Raw genomic sequence first — 18,620 nt, 5'->3', positions numbered from 1 at the left:
ATCAGAATATTAGAATTTCTGAACAATCATGTGACTCACATGTGAGAAATTATGCTAAAATGCAGCTTTAAAATCACAGGAATAAATTACATTTTAAAATATATTCAAATACAAAAGTTTTTAAATACTAAATATATTTTAAAACGTTACTGCTTTTGCTGTATTTTGGATCAAATAAATGCAGGCTTGGTAAGCAGAAGAGTTTTAAAGAACATTAAAAAAATCTGACTGTTCAAAACTTTTGACTGGTAATGTACCAGTTTTCAACATGGCATGATTTTGTCCAATCATTTTGGGTTCCTGCTGAATTGAAGCTGAATGATCCTGGTAGATGAAATGGCTGCCATGGTTACTCACCGAGCGGCGTGAAGGAGCGCACAGGGCTGGTGTCTCTGCTGCTTTCTCGGCTGGCTTCACGACTGCAGCCCTGACTCACACTAGGCCGTGGTATACGACTACCCCTCGCTGACCCACCCCCAAGAAAACATCAAGACAAGAGCAGAGAGAAAAAAATAGATAAAGAAGAACAGAGACATTAAAAGGTATAACAGACAGGAAAATCAGGAGAAATACAGAAGGAAACGCTGTAACAATTCCATGAAGTTTTTCCTAAGCAAAAGCAAAAAAGGCCCAATACGGAGCCTTGAGGAACCTCAGAGAAAAAAAAGGAAGACAAACAACATGAAAACATTGACTAATCTCTCTACTAATTTCTAGAGTCCATGCTTAAATTCCACATGAAAGGAATTGATTAGAAAAAGACATTCAGTGACAGGGGAGGAACAATTAGAAGGTTAAAAATGAAAGGGTGAATGTTAATAAAAGGGAGGTGGAAGGTCAGAATCTTCGCTTTTAAATTCTGTATCTTAACCGTTCATCTGCATTCATGAGATGGATTTCATTCATTCATTCATTTTGCAAAAAGCAGCTCCATGCTGTGTGGTTTAATATCACAGCAGACAAGGGAAGACCCAGCAAGTTAATGTGACAGCATGTTCTGCTTTCCCAAAGCAGCGTGTTACACGCAACAAAGCACAACCTCCAGCATGAAACACCGTTAGGATGACAGCCCCAGCTCAGACAGGCAGATGGATTATGATTATGGGATGGCTGGTGGAGACCAAAGCAAAAAAACAAAACCAAAAACCAAACATACCTCCTTTTGATCCATTGTAGATGTGACTGATGTTTGAAGGAGCTTTGATTGAAAGAAAACATTTCAGCTTTGGTAAGAACATTATCACTGGTTTATGTGAAGGCCTGCAGAAGTCTCACAGGCAATGTGCAATTGCAACACTCTTGCATCTTATGCCCCAACAGATTCAGTGGACAATCATCGATAAAGAAGAGAGAAACATAACTACAGAAGACCAGAAGCCAGTGCTTACCAACAGAGAGGCGCGTGGGGCTGGAGTCTCGACTGCAGCCTTGACTGCGTGGGATCCGGCTGCGACGGTGGGAACCTGGAGCTGCACTCACACGCTGAGCTCCTGTACTGAGTGTGCTCAGAGCTGTGCTGGTCAAAACCCGGCCTGGGGAACCCGAGCGAGAACCCGCTGCAAATATATAAGACAAGGTTTGTGAGCATGAAAGACCATTGAAATTTACAATAAATGCTTTTATATGCACACACAAACACAAACAGCATTAAATATATATAATAAATAACACAAAATACAGACTGTCCACTAAAGCCAAACTCAAACGTCACCAACAAACTAACCCTCATAGATATAAAAAAAAATTTTGTTTATCCAGAAAGCAATAATTTACATTACAATACCAATCACAGACACAGATGACAGTTTGACACAAAAGTGCTAGTGCTGTGATTCTGATTGTGTGTCGGAGACAAAAAGGGAAGAATGAGGTTTCCCTAGTGAACACGTGAAAATGTTTCTATGACTATAAACTCTACACAAACACAAATGAACATGCCCACGCTGCACTTTGACACACCAATGACCAAATCTTTACATTTCCCCACTCAGTGACAGGAAAAGTAGGGGTGGGCGATATGACCAAAATCACGGTAATAACAGACGTTTCACAATAATGACTTTTGCTGAAAATTCAAGTAAATATATTTTAACTGTAACACAACTATGTACACTACCAGTCAAACAAAGTTTTTTAATGTTTTTTAAAAGTTAATAATCAATATTTAAAAACAACGGAGTAATTTGTGTTCAGGATTATTTGATGTATAGATTCAAAAATCAGTATTTATCTGAAATAAAAAGCTTTTATAACATTATAAACTTTACCATACAAAAGCTTGGAGTCAGTATATATACTGTTCAAAAACTTTTGACTGGTAGTGTACTTAAGTCTATTCTTTGATAATTTAGTGGCTTAAATGTTTTCAATATTAAAGGAACATCTTATTTACCTTGCTGGACACAAAACAAAATGGTAAAACAATTAATCGCACACAAATGAATCAGCCTCACATTACATAAGAACTATGTTTTTTCATATTGTGCCATTTAAAACAAATATGAAGCAGAATCTGTACTAAAGAATGAATACTGTCATACCGCCCAGCCGTAATGTGAAGTTTTACAAATTATTCACAGGTTTGAAGAAAGAGAAAGAGAGAAAAACACCATCCAAAGTGATCCAAGCAACACACCCTCCATGCAGTGAAGAGAGTGGCGGCTGATGGGAAAACCCTTGTTTTTTTCCCGTGAACCAGGACAAGGGAAGATGTAAAACTAGAGGTTGGAGACCCAACTGAACTAAGTGAATGAGTGACAGGTGAAATATGTTGAAAATCTTACCACCAACAGGGGTAGCAGACTGTGATCCTGAGCCAATGAGGGGGGAGGATTAGGGAGCGGGGCGGGGCCAAGAGACCCATTGGGTGGGAGGAGGAACAGCATATTAAACGAATACAAATGCATTATGGGGTAAAAACATGCAGTCAATGTGTTGTTCTGACACACACACTGTACAAATGAATAAAACCATCAGCCTGCAAATGAAAACATCAGTATGAGACGCGCACATAGATTCAAAAAGCCCTGCAACAGCATCGCAACTGACGTGACTCCACAACATCACCATGAAGGCACACAAAAAGATGAAAAACGTCATGGTTGTGTTGGCCACTGCTTTAGTTCCACCAATACTCTCAATATGTTTAGGCAGCCCAGGCTGCCCAACATCCACTGCTAAACCGATGTGTCTGAGAGTTTGCGTTTCTACACGCCTGCAGGCAGAAATGGACTGATACCGTCACACCCAAGTGAAGACCACACAGCATGCAGGCCACTCAAGACACAGAAACGCTTGCTCGCTCACAAACGCTCACACACACGTTTGCATGAACTAAACACACTCGCCCACATGTCAGACGAGGGTACCTGGCGTGCAATCAGAATCGTCGGAACCTAGAGGCACAGAAACAGTTGGAGGAGCTGTGGGTTACATCCTTAGAGCAGGATGACTCCTGATAATCTTTTACTTACACACACACACATGCAGCTGACAACGTGTGTTACAGCACAGGGTGTGAAGACTGTTCACAGTCATGTTTCACTGCATTTGCATCTTTTAAATAAATTATTACTTTTATTTAGCAAGGATGCATTAAATTGATTAAAAGTGAAAGTAAAAATGATAATATTTATAAAATTTCCATTTCAAATAAATGCAGTTTGTTTCAACTTTGTATTTGTAAGAGAATCTTGAAAAATTTACTGCATAATAGGAATGACTCAGTATAAAATTTGTGCATGGATCATTTTCGGGAGTTTGCAGTCAGAACAATATTTTGTACTTACAGACATTTACAAACTGCTCAGTTTAGATGAGAGCAATGGTATGTTAAAGTGTGATACATGAGCAACTCAAAGGTTTAGTTTACCCAAAAATAAAAATTCTGTCTTTAATAACTCATCCTCATGTCGTTCCAAACCCGAAAGACCTTTGTTCATCTTTGGAACACAAATTAAGATATTTTTATATGATCTGAGAGATTTCTGACCCTGCATACACAGCAACACAACTTACGTGTTCAAGGCCAAGAAAGGTATAGTTAAGGTCAAAAGTTTGCATCCCCCTGTCAGAATCTGCAAAATGTTCATAACTTTAACCAAAATAAGAGGGATCTTACAAAATGCATGTTGTTGTTGATTTAGTACTGACCTGAATAAGATATTTCACATAAAAGATGTTTATATATAGTCCACAAAAGAAAATAGTTGGATTTATAAAATATGACCCAGTTCAAAAGTTTACATCCCCTCGATTCTTAATATTGTGTTGTTACCTAAATGATCCACAGCTGTGTTTTTTTATTTTTATTTTTAGTAATAATTGTTAATGAGTTCCTTGTTTGTCCTGAACAGTTAAACTGCCTGCTGTTCTTCAGAAAAATCTTTCAGGTCCCACAAATTCTTTGGTTTTCCAGCATTTTTGTAAATTTAAACTTTATCCAACAATGACTGTATGATTTTGAGATGCATCTTTTCACACTGACAACTGAGGGACTTGTATGCAACTATTACAGAGAGTTCAAACGCTCACTGATGCTCCAGAAGGAAACACATTGCATTAAGAGATGGGGAGTGAAAACTTTTTAAATTCGAAGATCAGGGTAAATTCAACTTATTTTGTCTTTTGGGAAACATGCAAGTATCTTCTGTGGCTTCTGTGGCAGTACTAAATGAAAAAATAGAAAAATATACACATCTCCATTCCATTCAAAAGTTTTTCATATGAGCATACGAGTCCCTCAGTTGTCCTCAGTGTGAATAGATGGATCTCAAAAGCATACAGTCATTGTTGGAAAGGGTTCAAATACACAAAAATGCTGGAAAACCAAAACATTTGTGGGACCTGAAAGAATTTTTCTGAAAAACAGCAGGCAGTTTAACTGTTCAGGACAAACAAGGGACTCATGAAAAACTATCACTAAACAAAAAAAAAAAAAAAAAAAAAAATGCAGCTGTGGATTATTCAGGTATCAAGTAATCAAGTGTATGTAAACTTTTGAACAGGGTAATTTTTATAAAATCAACTACTATTTTCTCTTGTGAACTATATGTAAATGTGAATTATCTTACTCAGGTCAGTACTAAATAAAAAAAAAATAACATGCATTTTGTATGATCTCTCTTATTTTTGGCAAAATAATGAACATTTTGCAGATTCTGAAAGGGGGATGTAAACTTTTTACCTCAACTGTAATAAGGACATTGTTAAAATAGTCCATGTGACATCAGTGGTCCAACCATAATGTTATGAAGCAACAATAATACTTTCTGTGCACAAAGAAAACAAAGTTTTATTTAACAATTTCTTCTCTTGCTGTGTCAGTCTTTGCCGTCTGTCCACGATAGCAACACAATGCATGCGTGGATGCCGGATGCGCTGTGCCTTGTTTACAAGGAAGAAGCACGCTGTGCATAACACAGTCTTTGTAAACACGTGTGAAGATTTTGACTGAGAGAACGGCTTGCAATTTTTTGCCCAGCCTTACTGATTTGAACCAGAATATACAGATGATGAACTAAGAGAGATGGACTATTTTATCAATGTCCTTACTACCTTTTTGGGCATTGAACATGTCAGTTGTGTTGCTGTCTATGCATGGTCAGAAAGCTCTTGGATTTGATAAAAAATATCTTAATTTGTGTTTCAAAGACAAACAAAGGTCTTATGGATTTGGAACGGTAATTAAGGACAGAATTGTCATTCTTAGGTGAACTATCCCTTTAAGATGTAAAATGTGTCTAGTATATTGTTGCTGCACTGTAGACACAGAATGTGTGAACATACAGTGTGTTGTTACTTACGTTGTGACTGAGATGCCATTTTTGATCTGGTCCGCCCTCTCGAGTCCACCTGAGTGCTGCCCATACTAGATGCCGTTGATAAAGTCTGCTTAGTCCGTAGTCGACCTGGAGAGAAACAAACATGCTGTAAACCTCAGTCTAATCATAAATACACCAACAAGTGACTAATAAATATTGAAAGATTTCCAGAGTGTTTCGCTGGCCCTCCACAATCACCCACTAGGGCCAGTCCTGTGATTGAGGGAACATATTAATGATTGAGTTAAGGAAGAGACGATGGGATAGAATGGACAGAATAAGAGAAGAGCATCAGATCAGTAAGGGGGATTTTTAAATGAAGCAATTCAACTTGGCACAACCATAAACTGAAAGGCAGATGAGTCATATTATTGCAATACCATACGCCACCAGCAGACAGCAGCAGCGCTACATCACACACAAAGAGCTCCACCCACTATGCGTGAGCGGATAGGGTTCCCTATTATGCTTACAAAGCACTGAAATAGCTACAACGAAAAGCAAACAACTTTCCACTTAGCATAATTCAATATAGATCACAGACACGCATATAAATCACCCCAAAATCCTGATCAAAGATTCAAAGACAAACAGAAGGAAAGTGTGAGGTACAGGAGCAGAAAAGAAGGACGATAGAAGGGGGAGGGCGCAAGTAAGAAAAGGGGAAGATGAAGAAGAATGGATGAGCAAACGGCAGATGATCTTACCATCCTTATCAGAGGCATCATCTTAAGCCAAAGAAAAGAGAGAGGAGAGGAGCACAGCAAACCAGTTAGAATAAAAGACACAAACACACAACAGAATCACACAACCGTACAGACACACACACACGTAACCTTGAAGAATGAAGACAATTCTTCACTTTAGTTCCTATTGCGTGTGGTAGGAAAGAGCGGAGAGCCTGTATATTCACATGTGTGAGCTCTTCTGCGTATTCGTGAGTTAATAAAATTATGCATGAACTTTTTTGTGGCTCCTACCAAGAGATGCGTATGATCCAGGGGCCAGGCCTGTTGTGACTCGGCCGGCCCCTCCGGCCTGTCCACTGTGTCTGGCTTTAGCACCGGCGGCTGCGTTGACATCCACATCGCTGCGGGAACGCTGCAAAGAGCCTGGAGATCCTGATGTTTTTGAACTAGCAGGCACTAAAAGAACAGTCGCAAATAAAATCAGTATTCGACATTTATTTAAATGAAAGAATCTAAAAAGAATCTAAAAAAGAATCTTTTTATACTATTATTAGTGCGATTAATCACATCTAAAATAAAAGTTTTTGCACATAATATGCGTGTGTGTACTGTGTATATTTATTATGTATATATAAATACACACATGTGCATTTATATATTTAAGAAAAATGTTATTTTATATATATTAAATATATTTATAGATAATATAAATTATATGAATATAACTATATACGTGTAAATATTTACTGTATGTATGTCTTATTTTGGATGCCCATTACTAATTACATTTATATTCTCATAACATTTTCTCACTGTGAACCAGTATTATTTAATTATTTATATTTTAGTATTTATTAATATTTCAAGCTTTTATTTTTATGTTTCAGCTTTCACTTTCATGTGTTTTTGCCATTAAAAAAACATTAAAAACTTTTATTTAGCTTTATCTTATTTCAGTTCTTATTTCAATTAACAAAAAAATAAATAATTGATTTTCAAATAAGTTTCAGTTTTAGCAGTTTTAACCCTGCTGGGGGTAACTACATGGGTAGTTATCACATACATGGGAAAGTTAACATCCTGTGCTCTCACATCTGAACTGAAAATTCCTTTAGAATTTTTATGTATGTAATATTTGAACCCTAAAAATAAACATTTCAAATTCATTAGTAAAGGTAAAGTCTAAAAAAAAAAAGGTCAGGACCTAAAAATATTTCTCTCTCAATTAAATAATCACATTTTTTTAAAAGTCTAAAAATAAAAGTTTAATAAAACCCTATTTATTTTTCCCAAATTATTTATTTTATTTTATTTTAATCAGTTTTAATTCTTCTGGATTACTTTTTTCTGGACTATGTTTTAATGGTTAAATTACATTTTATTAAATCAAAAACCATGTTTAATTAACTGAAATCATAAGACAATTTATTATAACAAAAATTATATATTTGAAATGTGTTTCATTTGTGTTTTCCATTTTAATTTTCTGGATTCCACTTTATTGGTTTAATAAATATTAGTTAACATTATTTTTGTATTTCTGTATATATTTGTTTATTTATTTATTTTAACAATAATAGAGCCCTATGAGTTTTTTCTTTCTCTGGAAAATACATGGTGGCAAAAAACGTTAATAATTTTTATCAAATAACAATTAAACAAAGCCTTCTATTTTGGCTAAGTGCCACACAACAGAGGTTTATGGTTAAAATTAAAACATGGAAGAAAAATTGTGTGATTATTTCTTGTTTTAATAATAATTTTATTATATTAGTAATATTACATTGAGTAATATATTTTTTCACAACTGAACTTTTATTTTGACGGGTTGCTGTGAAAACATTTAAGTTTCTGTTTGTGTAGCCTATGATATGACTATTTCCTCTCAAATTAAACAGCTCATGAAGTCAGAGCAGTTCTAGAAATTTTGTTTATGTGTTCATGTGCTCATATACTGAGATGGCAAACGTCACACGCACTTTAGTATGCGTGTAGTAAACGACACGGTGTGTCTGTATCATTCATTTACACAGAGACATGTAGAACATGCAGGAATCATATTTAAATAGTCTTTTTCGGCTTAATATTTACAGACACTTGTCCATATCACATTTTGATTTAAGTGAAGTAACCTACTTTTGATTTACTCATCCAAAAGTTGCCAAATTCCATGATTTTCAGTGTTATACAGTAAATTTCATTTTTATGATTAGATTTTGCGATTCTGTTTGTGTTTTACGCATAGCAGAAATCATAGGGCCATACGACAGGCATCAATTACCATACAAATTTTCCAAGACATGTGCACACACGTAAGGATCTCACCTCTTCCTGGAGCAGCTGACCACTTTGACAGCGGCCGACTGTGAAAGAGAAAAGAAAAAACAGAGCTCTTTTTCAAATGTATTCTTTACAGGTAGCCTCTGGTATTGTCAGATGTGGGTGAGTGAGATATTCTTACTTAAGGCTTTCTTGCGAGCTGGAGGACGAGCGATCTGACTGCGGCAGGGATGCCACGCTGCCCGAGCTCTTTAGAAACGACTGAATTGTCTTCTGATAGGACGGTTCTAACGAGTTATACAGAGACTCCGCCTCCCTGGGGAAATGAGCCCGCAACCCCCAGTAGGCCCTTAGAGAGAGCAACATAGAAGATGAAACACAACAGGAAACAACAAAATACATGCATTCATTTGAGGACGGCACTCACTTCCTGGCTTCTACTCGAGCCTCTGAGTCTGCATCTCTGATTCCCTTCTTAATACTGTCCACCAACACAGCCACATGCCTAAGACACAGAGGGAAAAGATAAAGAGCAGTTATATTGTTGTAATATTCCTGATTATAGCTAATAGCAACCTGTATATTATGTTCCTCTATTTGTACATTCTAATTGTTAATAGCATCTGTAAATTATGCCCACAGTACTTTCATCTGTAAATATTTTCCATAGCTTCTCCCTGCACATATCTCCTATAAGTGCACTTATAACTTATAAATTAAACCTATATCCTGCACTTGCTGCTTATTGCACTCCTGGTTAGACCTAAACTACATTTTGTTGCCTTGTACTTGTGTAATGACAATAAAGTTGAATCTAATCTAATCTATTGTGCAGTTTTGGCCTTTCAACACCAGTAGGCAGCTCCAGTTTAGCCTGCGCTGTGGTGGTACCTCTCCAGAGAGTGAATCTGCCATTCCTGCAGCAGCAGATCCAAGAACTCATAACAGCGCCTGACAGACAAAGAGAGGAAGAAAGAGAATTGAGTACACACACAGGTCTGTAAACTTGGCAAGGGTTCGGGAGGGCTGGGAGATAAATTCAATATTTAAAATATATTTATAAAGACTACAATATTTAGTTGCTGGAAATATAAAATTAAAAATTCTGTCATTAATTGCTCACCCTCATGTCATTTCCAAACAGGTAAGACCTTTGTTCATCTTTTGAACACAAATTAAGATATTTCTAGCATCGCCAAAAAATTAAGGTTGACCAACTGATGTCACATGGACTTTTTTATTTTAACATCTTTATTACCTTTCTGAGCCTTAAACATGTCAGTTGCGTTGTTGTCCATGTAGGGTCAGAAAGCTCTCGGATTTCTTTAAAAATATCTTAATTTGTGTTTGAAGATGAACAAAGGTCTTAACAGGGTTGGAGCGAGTAATTAATGACAGAATATTCATTTTTAGGTGAACTTTCCCTTTAACCAGCATCATAATGTGCGTTTTATTTAGCCATTCACATGTCTTAATGATTGTGCCAGCAGACCTAGATTCCTGACTTGCAAGTAAGAACATGTTAAGACACTTATTTGTAATGAGGTGTTTGGTTTAATCCTCATTAACAAAAGAATTGGGAAGTTGGAGTCATTTCTATGAATCAGTTCTTTTAAAACTGCCAATTTCAATTAATAGAGTTAAATCCGGCTTTAGATATTTGTTTCATCATCCCTCAAAGAATTTACCCTGTATTTACAGGTTGTAAAATGCTTAGAAAAATAGAAAAAAAATAAAATTGTTGCTCTATATTACTATGGACTGTAATATTTGTATTACAAAATGAAAAAAAAAAAGAAGAAAACTCTGTCATTAAATACTCCAAACCTGTAAGATCTTTGTTCATTTTCAGAACACAAATTAAGATATTTTTGATAAATTCCTAGCGGAAATGGTCAAATAAAGATGTTATTTCTGTTTTCTTTAAGTACAAAAACTATTATTGTAGCTTCATAACAGTACGGTTGAAGCACTGATGTCACATGGACTATTTTAACTATGTCCTTACTACCTTTCTGGGCCATTTAAACGTTTAAGTTGCATTGCTGTCTATGCAGGATCAGAAAGCTCTCAGATTTCATCAACAACATCTTAATTTGTGTTCAGAAGACGAACAAAGTTTTGGAACGACATGAGGGTGAGTAATTAATGACAGAATGTTTTAGTTTTGGGTGAACTATCCGTTTAAGCAAGTAGAAAAAAAAAATCACAGAGGGGAAAAAATTAGGGGTGGGAATCTTTTGGTACCTCACAATTCGATTCAAATTGATTCTTGGGGTCATGATTTTATTTGCATTAAAGAAAAATCAAAAGTGCCAGTAAAGTCTTTTACTTTTTTTTTTTTGATTGTATTTAAAAAAAAAGAAGAAGTTCTTTTGAACTTTCGATTCATCAAAAAATCCTGGAAAAATGTGTCACAAAAGTAAATAAAGCAAAAAGCAAATCAGATTGCTCGCCCTCTGTTTTATCCCAGTTGTTTAAATGGTTTTAACGTCTCACCTCCGGACGGCCACAGACTTTGACGTGCAGTTACTAGTGATGAGGGGAATTAGACGAGGGACATGAGTGTGCTGAAAATACAAAAACACACTGTCAAACACACACACAGACAAAGTGCAGTCAAAGAGAATCAACTAATGCACACGACTGTTTCTCACCCGTATGATGATGCGTATGGCTGCTGTGCCAGATGTGGCCATCACTTTGGCACAGTTAGGGATAAGATTGAAGAGCACTGGAACAATGGCCTCTGCTCCATGATCAAACTTATTCCCTAATAGTGTGGAAAGATGCCTGCATAGACAAAAACATAGTGACACAATAATTTAGTGCTCTAAAAGCTTGTCACCCCCTTGTCTTCAGCACCTAATTAAGTGCTCGATGGAAAAATAGATCTCAAAAATTTGCATATTATACACTATCCAGAGATTTAAGTTCTCATTAAGACACTCACGCCACCGTGATGCAAGCCTCCCGCACCACCTGAGAACGCAGGTCTTTTGCCGACAGCTTAAATGCACCATCCAACAGACGCAGGTGCTGGTAGAAACAATCATAGTCTGTTGCCCCGGAAACCAGCAGAGATCGGAATTTCTTTAGCTGTGAGTGAGAGGGAGAGGGAACAAGACCACATCAAACAGGGTTTGTCACAAATGAATGAAAGGGCATAAGCTAAACTACAAAAAGCCAGGAAACTTCTTACATTTTCATAAAATGTTGAATAGGGGTTTAAAATATGGAGTGTAAACAAACCATATGCATGGTCACAAAGAAAACTCTAGGTCTGGTGCATCCCAATGACATCACCTCTTGAACTTTGACATTTCTCATGGGAAACACTAATAATACCACATTTCACCAAATATTTGTTGAGGGAACAAATTCAGCGGAATATGGAGACAATGTTGATGAGCTTAGTTCTGCATGAAACCAAACTTTACACTATTTTGTGAAAGCACATTATAGATATTAATGTGCACAATTCATTCATGCAATTACTTATTTCTTTTTTTTGGCCTTGTAATGTTTAATCAAAATCTAATAAATTTTTTAGTGATGCATACAGAATTTCTCCAATCATTTATTCCATTTAAACCATGCCCATCCACAATAGACTACAAGCTTCAATTAAATTTTGAGTGCAATGTCAACATCTCACAATCCAATCAACAACCAGAATACTTGAATAGAAGTCCCGATCCTAAATTTTTTCAATAATCCATTTGTCGCTATTTCAAGTTGCAACTTTTGAGTGAAGAATTGCTTAAATCTAAAGAAGTCAGTAAAACCTAGATGGAGACTCCTGTAGTGCATGGAGCCAATCAGACATGAAATAACTAGTTATATTCCTTAAATGACTTCTCCCCCATGATTAACACCTATGTGCTATGAGCCAGTCCTTTGTTCACTATCCAGGTCATCCCCCCACCATCAAGATAAGACTCCTACCAGAAATGCAGGGAAAGATAGACTTTCCTTATTCAGACATGCAGTCCCACATACAGTTATATAGAAATGTACACGTATCAATCTGTTACCTTTTCTTATATTGTTGTTTCTGTTATGTATGTCAGCCTCAAACATTAATCCGCAATAGGTGAATTATTGTGCATGCTAAGACTCACGTTTAGAATCACTCAGTCAACCGAGAAGATTCATAGATCATGTTTGGTGTCTATGAGCAGCATTTATTATTCCCTAAATGTTAATGTTTGTGGCATATTAATAACTCCTTGCTTTATATGTATTATTGAACTTTTGAAAGTTTTGTGGCCAAACAACCAATCAGCTTCCACATGCGAAACAACATTTTGAGAGACAAAGACTTTCAATCTTCCCTCCAAAACTCAGATCAACCGGATTGGACAAGGTCCAACTGTGGGCGTGAACGACCTACAGGTTTATAAACCTTCCCTCATCTCTCTCACTCGCTCGCTCTTGCCTTCGGGACACAAAGACACGTCACCCGCACCTCCCCCCAGATCCATGGGGGGGGGGGGGGGGGGGGGGTCTCACCTAGCGGAGGAGATGATGAGGCCTGCGATACTCTCAAGGAACTGGAAAGGACTTTCTGAACTGAACACAAACGGAACAATGCACAACAACAACAAGCTTGCAAGTATCCGTCCTTTCTACAAACGTAGATAGCTGCGTTTAAGGCGTTTTATAAAAGAAACGATTTCAGGATGTTCAGAACCGTTTCATTCCTGTCCCTTTGCAAACTCACTTTCTGTCTCACTCTCTCTTACTCTCTCTCTCTCTCTCTTACTCTCTCTCTCTCACGCGTTCTCTGTCTATTTGTGTTTTATGTACGTTTGTCTATGTGCGATCGTTTGTAAGTAGAATAGTTTAATAAACAACCATATATTCACATATAATGATTCTCTGTGCTGAATGCTTACATTACAAAGTCACTTAAACTGTTTCGATCTCATATTGCTACCTTAAGCCCTATTCTGTTCAATTGTTTTAACTCCGTTCTGGTTAGTAAAACGCGTTGCCGTGACGACGGGCCAACGTCAGAGTAATGGGTATCGCTGAATAATTTGCTGGACAAAGAAACCAGTCGATATCGTTATTACTGTTACTGATCAGAAACTGGAAATTGCGTATATTTAATGACGATTATTATACACGATTTCCTGTGAGTTAAACTACTTTCCCTGACTGAAATGTATGTTTTAAATAACTCATTTCATCCTATTCATTGGTCGTAAGACCTGGTGGAGTTTGCAGTGTATATGTGATGAGAGGAACAGTCTCATGCATATACACACATATATTGATCATCTTAAATTCTTTGAGCTAACCAAAATTCTCTACACTCCAGTCAAATCAGTAACCTAATGAAAACTGTTATTTTACATAAAGCAGGTTTCTCACGTGGGCCATCATGTTGAGATCACATGACCAGTCAAACTGGTCTTCATCTTGGCAACCGTCATATTATTGGACACTTAAGTTCAATTGAACCTTCGCCAGGAGTTTGATTGACAAGACGTTCTGACCAATCATAACGCAGAATTGGACCCTTTTGTCCGACACACAAACCAGACAGGAGAGTAGATTAACATCCATTGATAAATGGTGTGTATCGGTATCTTTCCGCGGTTGAAACAGGATACCTTCTGATGGTCATTTAGTTTATTTTGTACTATAACTAGTAATAAGAAATGATCAGATCTGTCAGAGCACATTAAAGAGTCACAAAACGGTATTTACTGTTTGAATTTATTCCAAAAAGACCAAATTTAAAAGCAGATACAATTTCATACCAAAAGTAACCTCTTCTTTCTTGTCCGTTGGCACGATGTCAGTGTCCTCTTTGCTCTGAGATGTATTTTTCACTGGCTGTCACATGATGTATGGTGTGAGAGTGCCATGGCTTGTTGGACTTAGCAACAGCAACTAAGGATGGTGGGATTTAGCAAAGGTTCCGTGGTTGAAACAAGATACCTTCTGATGTTCATTTAGTTTATTTTGTGCTATAACTAGTAATAAGGAGATGATCGGTTCATGCTCCTTGAACTGAGGCGCTACAGCGATCTGTCACAGCACATTAAAGAGCCACAAAAAGGTATTGTTTGAATTTATTAAGAAAGTGAATAAATTTGAAAGCAGACACTATTTCATACCAAAAAAACCCTGCTCTGTCTTATCTGTTGGCGCAATGTCAGTGTCCTCTTCACTCTAGATGTATATTTCACTACGTGAGAACATGTATGGTGTGAGAGCGCCATGGCTTGTCGGACTTAGCAACCGCAACTAAGGGGGGTAGGTTTTAGCGAAGGTTCAACTGATTAATTAATAATGGATGACTATGGCATTAGCAAAAATGGTGTGTACTGACATCTTTCTGTGGTTGAAAAAAAGATACCTTCTGATGTTCATTAAATGTATTTTGTGCTACAACTAGTAATAAGGAAAAGATGATCGTTCACAGGCTCCTTGAACTGAGGTGCTACAGTGATCTGTAACAGCACATTAAAGAGCCACAAATGGTATTTATTGATTCATTTGCATGACGCTGCATCCACACTGCTTGGTGTCAGTGTAGGTCCAAGGTGACTGCAGTATTGACCAGCGTAACTTTACTTGCATGAGTGTTTAAATTGTGTATGTTTTACTCACTGCATTTGCTCTATGGTCCCAGTCGTGTTTATCATCAGATAGAACCTCACGGATCTTGTTCAGATTATCCTCCAGGTCTCGTGAGGAGTAGATCTATGTAACCAAAGAGACGCACAGAGACACATGAGTTTTACATCAAACAATTCCAAGCCTTTAATCAAACGTGAACGCTATGAAAGCCACGGGTGGATTTGTAACTAGGTTCTGAGAGAATTGAGCAAAACCTCCCTCATTTATACGCAAGTGCGTCTCACCTGAACCGTGGGGACGTCAGTGAATGCTTTGATAAAATCCTCCTCATCCACAGCTCCTGTCCCCTCCTTAGAGACACCTGCAAAACACATGACTTCCATTAGAACACAAACTCAAGACAGCTATGAGGTTTATGAATCTGTCCAACACTGTTTGAGACATTTTTAATCTCAGTCACGCTAGGAGACAACTAACTGACAGTTGGAGCCGTTACCATAGAAACTGAGCACAATGAGGTGTTCCTATGGCAACTGTTGAATTGCTAGTCTAACGGGAGGGTGTTCTCTGTGGGGGGAGGGAGTTACATATAGACGGTTTCATCGGGTGCACGCGCCTGGACCTAAGTTAACTTCCGGTCTGTGTTTGTTTATGTCGCGGGCTACAAACGCAGCTAATAATGAGTAATGAAGTTGGTCTCAGGTTATTGTTCTGTGGTATGTGTTTCCCAAACATTTATTTATTTGTGGCGACCTGCCACGATATAAAAACCGACTGATTTTCCAATTGGAAATAATAGACTAATTCATTAATCTGTTAATAGACTTCGTTGAATAAACTTACACGTTTAAAAATCAAACCCAGGCGTGGGTGTTTTTATATCACTGTATTTCTGAAGAAAGACTGTCTTTAGAAAATGTCATTTTCATTTCATCCTGCATAAGGCAGCGTTTTTAAATTAAGAGCTGCTTTGTCTATAGCCATTACCGGGGAAACCTCGTTTCTCGTGCTTAAAGCACCTCCTACTGGGAAGTAATGAGTTTGCATTTTTAATAAATCAGTCTAATTTATGCAGCCAACATATTTCGCTTGTTATTAAAAAAATAATCTACTCTAGAAGGATTTAGCTGTTGTTATTGATTCTATTTGGATGTATACCGGAAGTTAAGTTTGGGCCACAAAAGCGCTCATGCGCAGTAACGTTTGTTTATATTGTTGCCGTTGAAACCGTCTATATACACACATAAATGTGTGTGAGTATTTTTTTTTTTTAAATCTGTATACCAAATGCAGTGAAATAGCAGTTTGCAACATATTACAGAGGCTGTTAGTGTCTTATATGAGGGAAGAAACTTATCCTACACATTAACAGCTTTCAGTCCTAATGGACTTCCTGTCTGTCTTCCTATCCGGCTGTAATTGAATGATCAATCACAAAGCCCAGAGGGGGTTTGGCCTGTAAGATCTGCCACACAGGGGGGAGACCCGAAGCATCTGATAAACACATCAGCATCAGTGAGCTGTCAGTCAGCCACCAGGAAACCCTCATATCAATGCATTTTGGGTGGACCTTTTAAATTGAAAGCTCGGTAATGAGCCTCAGCAAAAATGGCAATTCATTGTAAACTGCTGATACAAACCAAGTATTTTTAGCCAAAAAAACTAAAGACGTGACTCACAAAAAGTCCACCTACTACGTTGACATACACACAGACACAGTAGGTGGACTTTTACGTGCTTTTCCCAAACCATGGAAGTGACGTCGACGTGTCGCCATTTGTAGTTTTTGAGACTAGTAGGGATCGGGTAAAAGTTGTTTTTAAAACACTCATGGTGGACTTACAAATTTTCTGATGCAGCGTTTGAGTACATACCCTATTTACACTACTGTAGAAGTTTGGTAAGATTACGTGCCGTGCTCGTTTAGTGGTGCAATTTACGAGATACATCACATGTCATGTACCATTCGAAAAACTCTGATATCTCCCTCAATGTTTGACTAAGGTAAAAAAAACTTCGGATGGGGTATTTACATGGGCTTCGGAGTGCACAGCAATGAAGTCAAATCTACTCCGAACCATCCCTTTAATAACCATAATGCATAAAAAAAATATGGCTTGTCAGTGAACTTATGAGGTGTCTGTATATCCACTACTTTACAACAGATCTGGATGTGGTTCATCAAACTCAAATTTAAAACTGGAACGATCCATTTTATAATATTAGACCTTTAACAGCTCTCACTGTTACATAATGTGAAGCTTTTTTTTTTCCACTGATGCAAGACCAAATTTGACTTTGCTAAGCTTATTTAGTTTTAGTTCCAAATTAGAAGAGAAAAATCAAAGAATACACCTTTCAAAGTAAAAAGCACCTTTCATCTGTGAACTATTTTTTCCCCCACTGGATTGTCTAAAAATAGACAATGACCACATTAGGGCTGCAACTAACGATTATTTTAATAATCGATTAATCTGTCGATTATTTTTTCGATTAATCGATGAATCGGATAAAAAAAAACAAGGGATTTACAACCCTTTATTCAAAAACAGAACTAAAATCTTTAGAAAGTGCACTAACATGTTGCTCCTTGAACTGTTATAATAATAATAATAAAATAAAAATGGACTAACACAAAAAACATACACATGTATGCTTTACATCTGCCAAATATATAGACTAAATAAACTAAAATTACTATCCGTCAAGACAGCGGCTTGCTGTGGTGTACATGCTGCATTTCCCATCAAGAAGCCTCTCAAATTAAATTCCTCAGTGCGCATTAAAAAAGTCATGTGACTTTGCACGCTGGAACGGGATAACTTGACTAACTTTCTGCTACATTCATTCTGCCACATGGCGGTGTTTAGTGTCCTGCCATCAGCAGCGACCAGCTGGAAGAGTTCCGCATTCAAATGCACGCAAAACTGGCCTCAAAGCCCCAGCAAAAGTAATTACCATGAATGTGTCAAGGCAAAAATTAAGAAAATATTCGAATTACTTATTAATAAACTAGTATTTTCTGATTCAGTGTTGCAAAGATGAAATTGACGATCCTGCCATCTGCTCATTAATGCCTAATGCATCTTTATGGATTAGCTAATGAAAGAGTTTTGTTTTCGATTTTAATTATTTCGTTTTATAGTAAAATAATAATTTAAAGCTTTCTAGATATAGTGTTTGTGAGGCAATTACCTGGGTTTCGGTTAATTATTGTGAAGCGCTCCTG

The 18,620-nt window shown here is 37.2% G+C and overlaps 1 protein-coding gene across 35 annotated transcripts in view; it reads right to left on the bottom strand.

The window, feature by feature from the left end:
* The window catches only part of clasp2 (cytoplasmic linker associated protein 2), a 69,395-nt gene that overhangs the window by 22,058 nt on the left and 28,717 nt on the right, over window positions 1-18,620 (bottom strand). For 14 of the 35 annotated variants that reach the window (XM_073821386.1, XM_073821361.1, XM_073821362.1 and 11 more), the window contains 17 exons: window positions 15,676-15,752; window positions 15,422-15,514; window positions 11,745-11,890; window positions 11,449-11,584; window positions 11,291-11,361; window positions 9,683-9,742; window positions 9,219-9,296; window positions 8,973-9,140; window positions 8,837-8,874; window positions 6,803-6,967; window positions 6,530-6,550; window positions 5,805-5,909; window positions 3,369-3,395; window positions 2,784-2,810; window positions 1,389-1,556; window positions 1,157-1,198; window positions 358-465 (listed from right to left, as the gene is read on the bottom strand). In XM_073821386.1, the coding sequence (XP_073677487.1) occupies window positions 358-465; window positions 1,157-1,198; window positions 1,389-1,556; window positions 2,784-2,810; window positions 3,369-3,395; window positions 5,805-5,909; window positions 6,530-6,550; window positions 6,803-6,967; window positions 8,837-8,874; window positions 8,973-9,140; window positions 9,219-9,296; window positions 9,683-9,742; window positions 11,291-11,361; window positions 11,449-11,584; window positions 11,745-11,890; window positions 15,422-15,514; window positions 15,676-15,752 (1,530 nt within the window). The remainder of the gene's footprint in view (window positions 1-357; window positions 466-1,156; window positions 1,199-1,388; window positions 1,557-2,783; window positions 2,811-3,368; window positions 3,396-5,804; window positions 5,910-6,529; window positions 6,551-6,802; window positions 6,968-8,836; window positions 8,875-8,972; window positions 9,141-9,218; window positions 9,297-9,682; window positions 9,743-11,290; window positions 11,362-11,448; window positions 11,585-11,744; window positions 11,891-15,421; window positions 15,515-15,675; window positions 15,753-18,620) is intronic. The other 21 variants (XM_073821371.1, XM_073821388.1, XM_073821387.1 and 18 more) reach the window with 8 other exon arrangements.

Source organism: Garra rufa, chromosome 17 (genome assembly GCF_049309525.1).
Source record: "Garra rufa chromosome 17, GarRuf1.0, whole genome shotgun sequence".
Classification (NCBI taxonomy): domain Eukaryota; kingdom Metazoa; phylum Chordata; class Actinopteri; order Cypriniformes; family Cyprinidae; genus Garra; species Garra rufa.
Note: the sequence above shows the minus strand (reverse complement) of the source record. Positions and strands in the feature narration are given on the sequence as shown.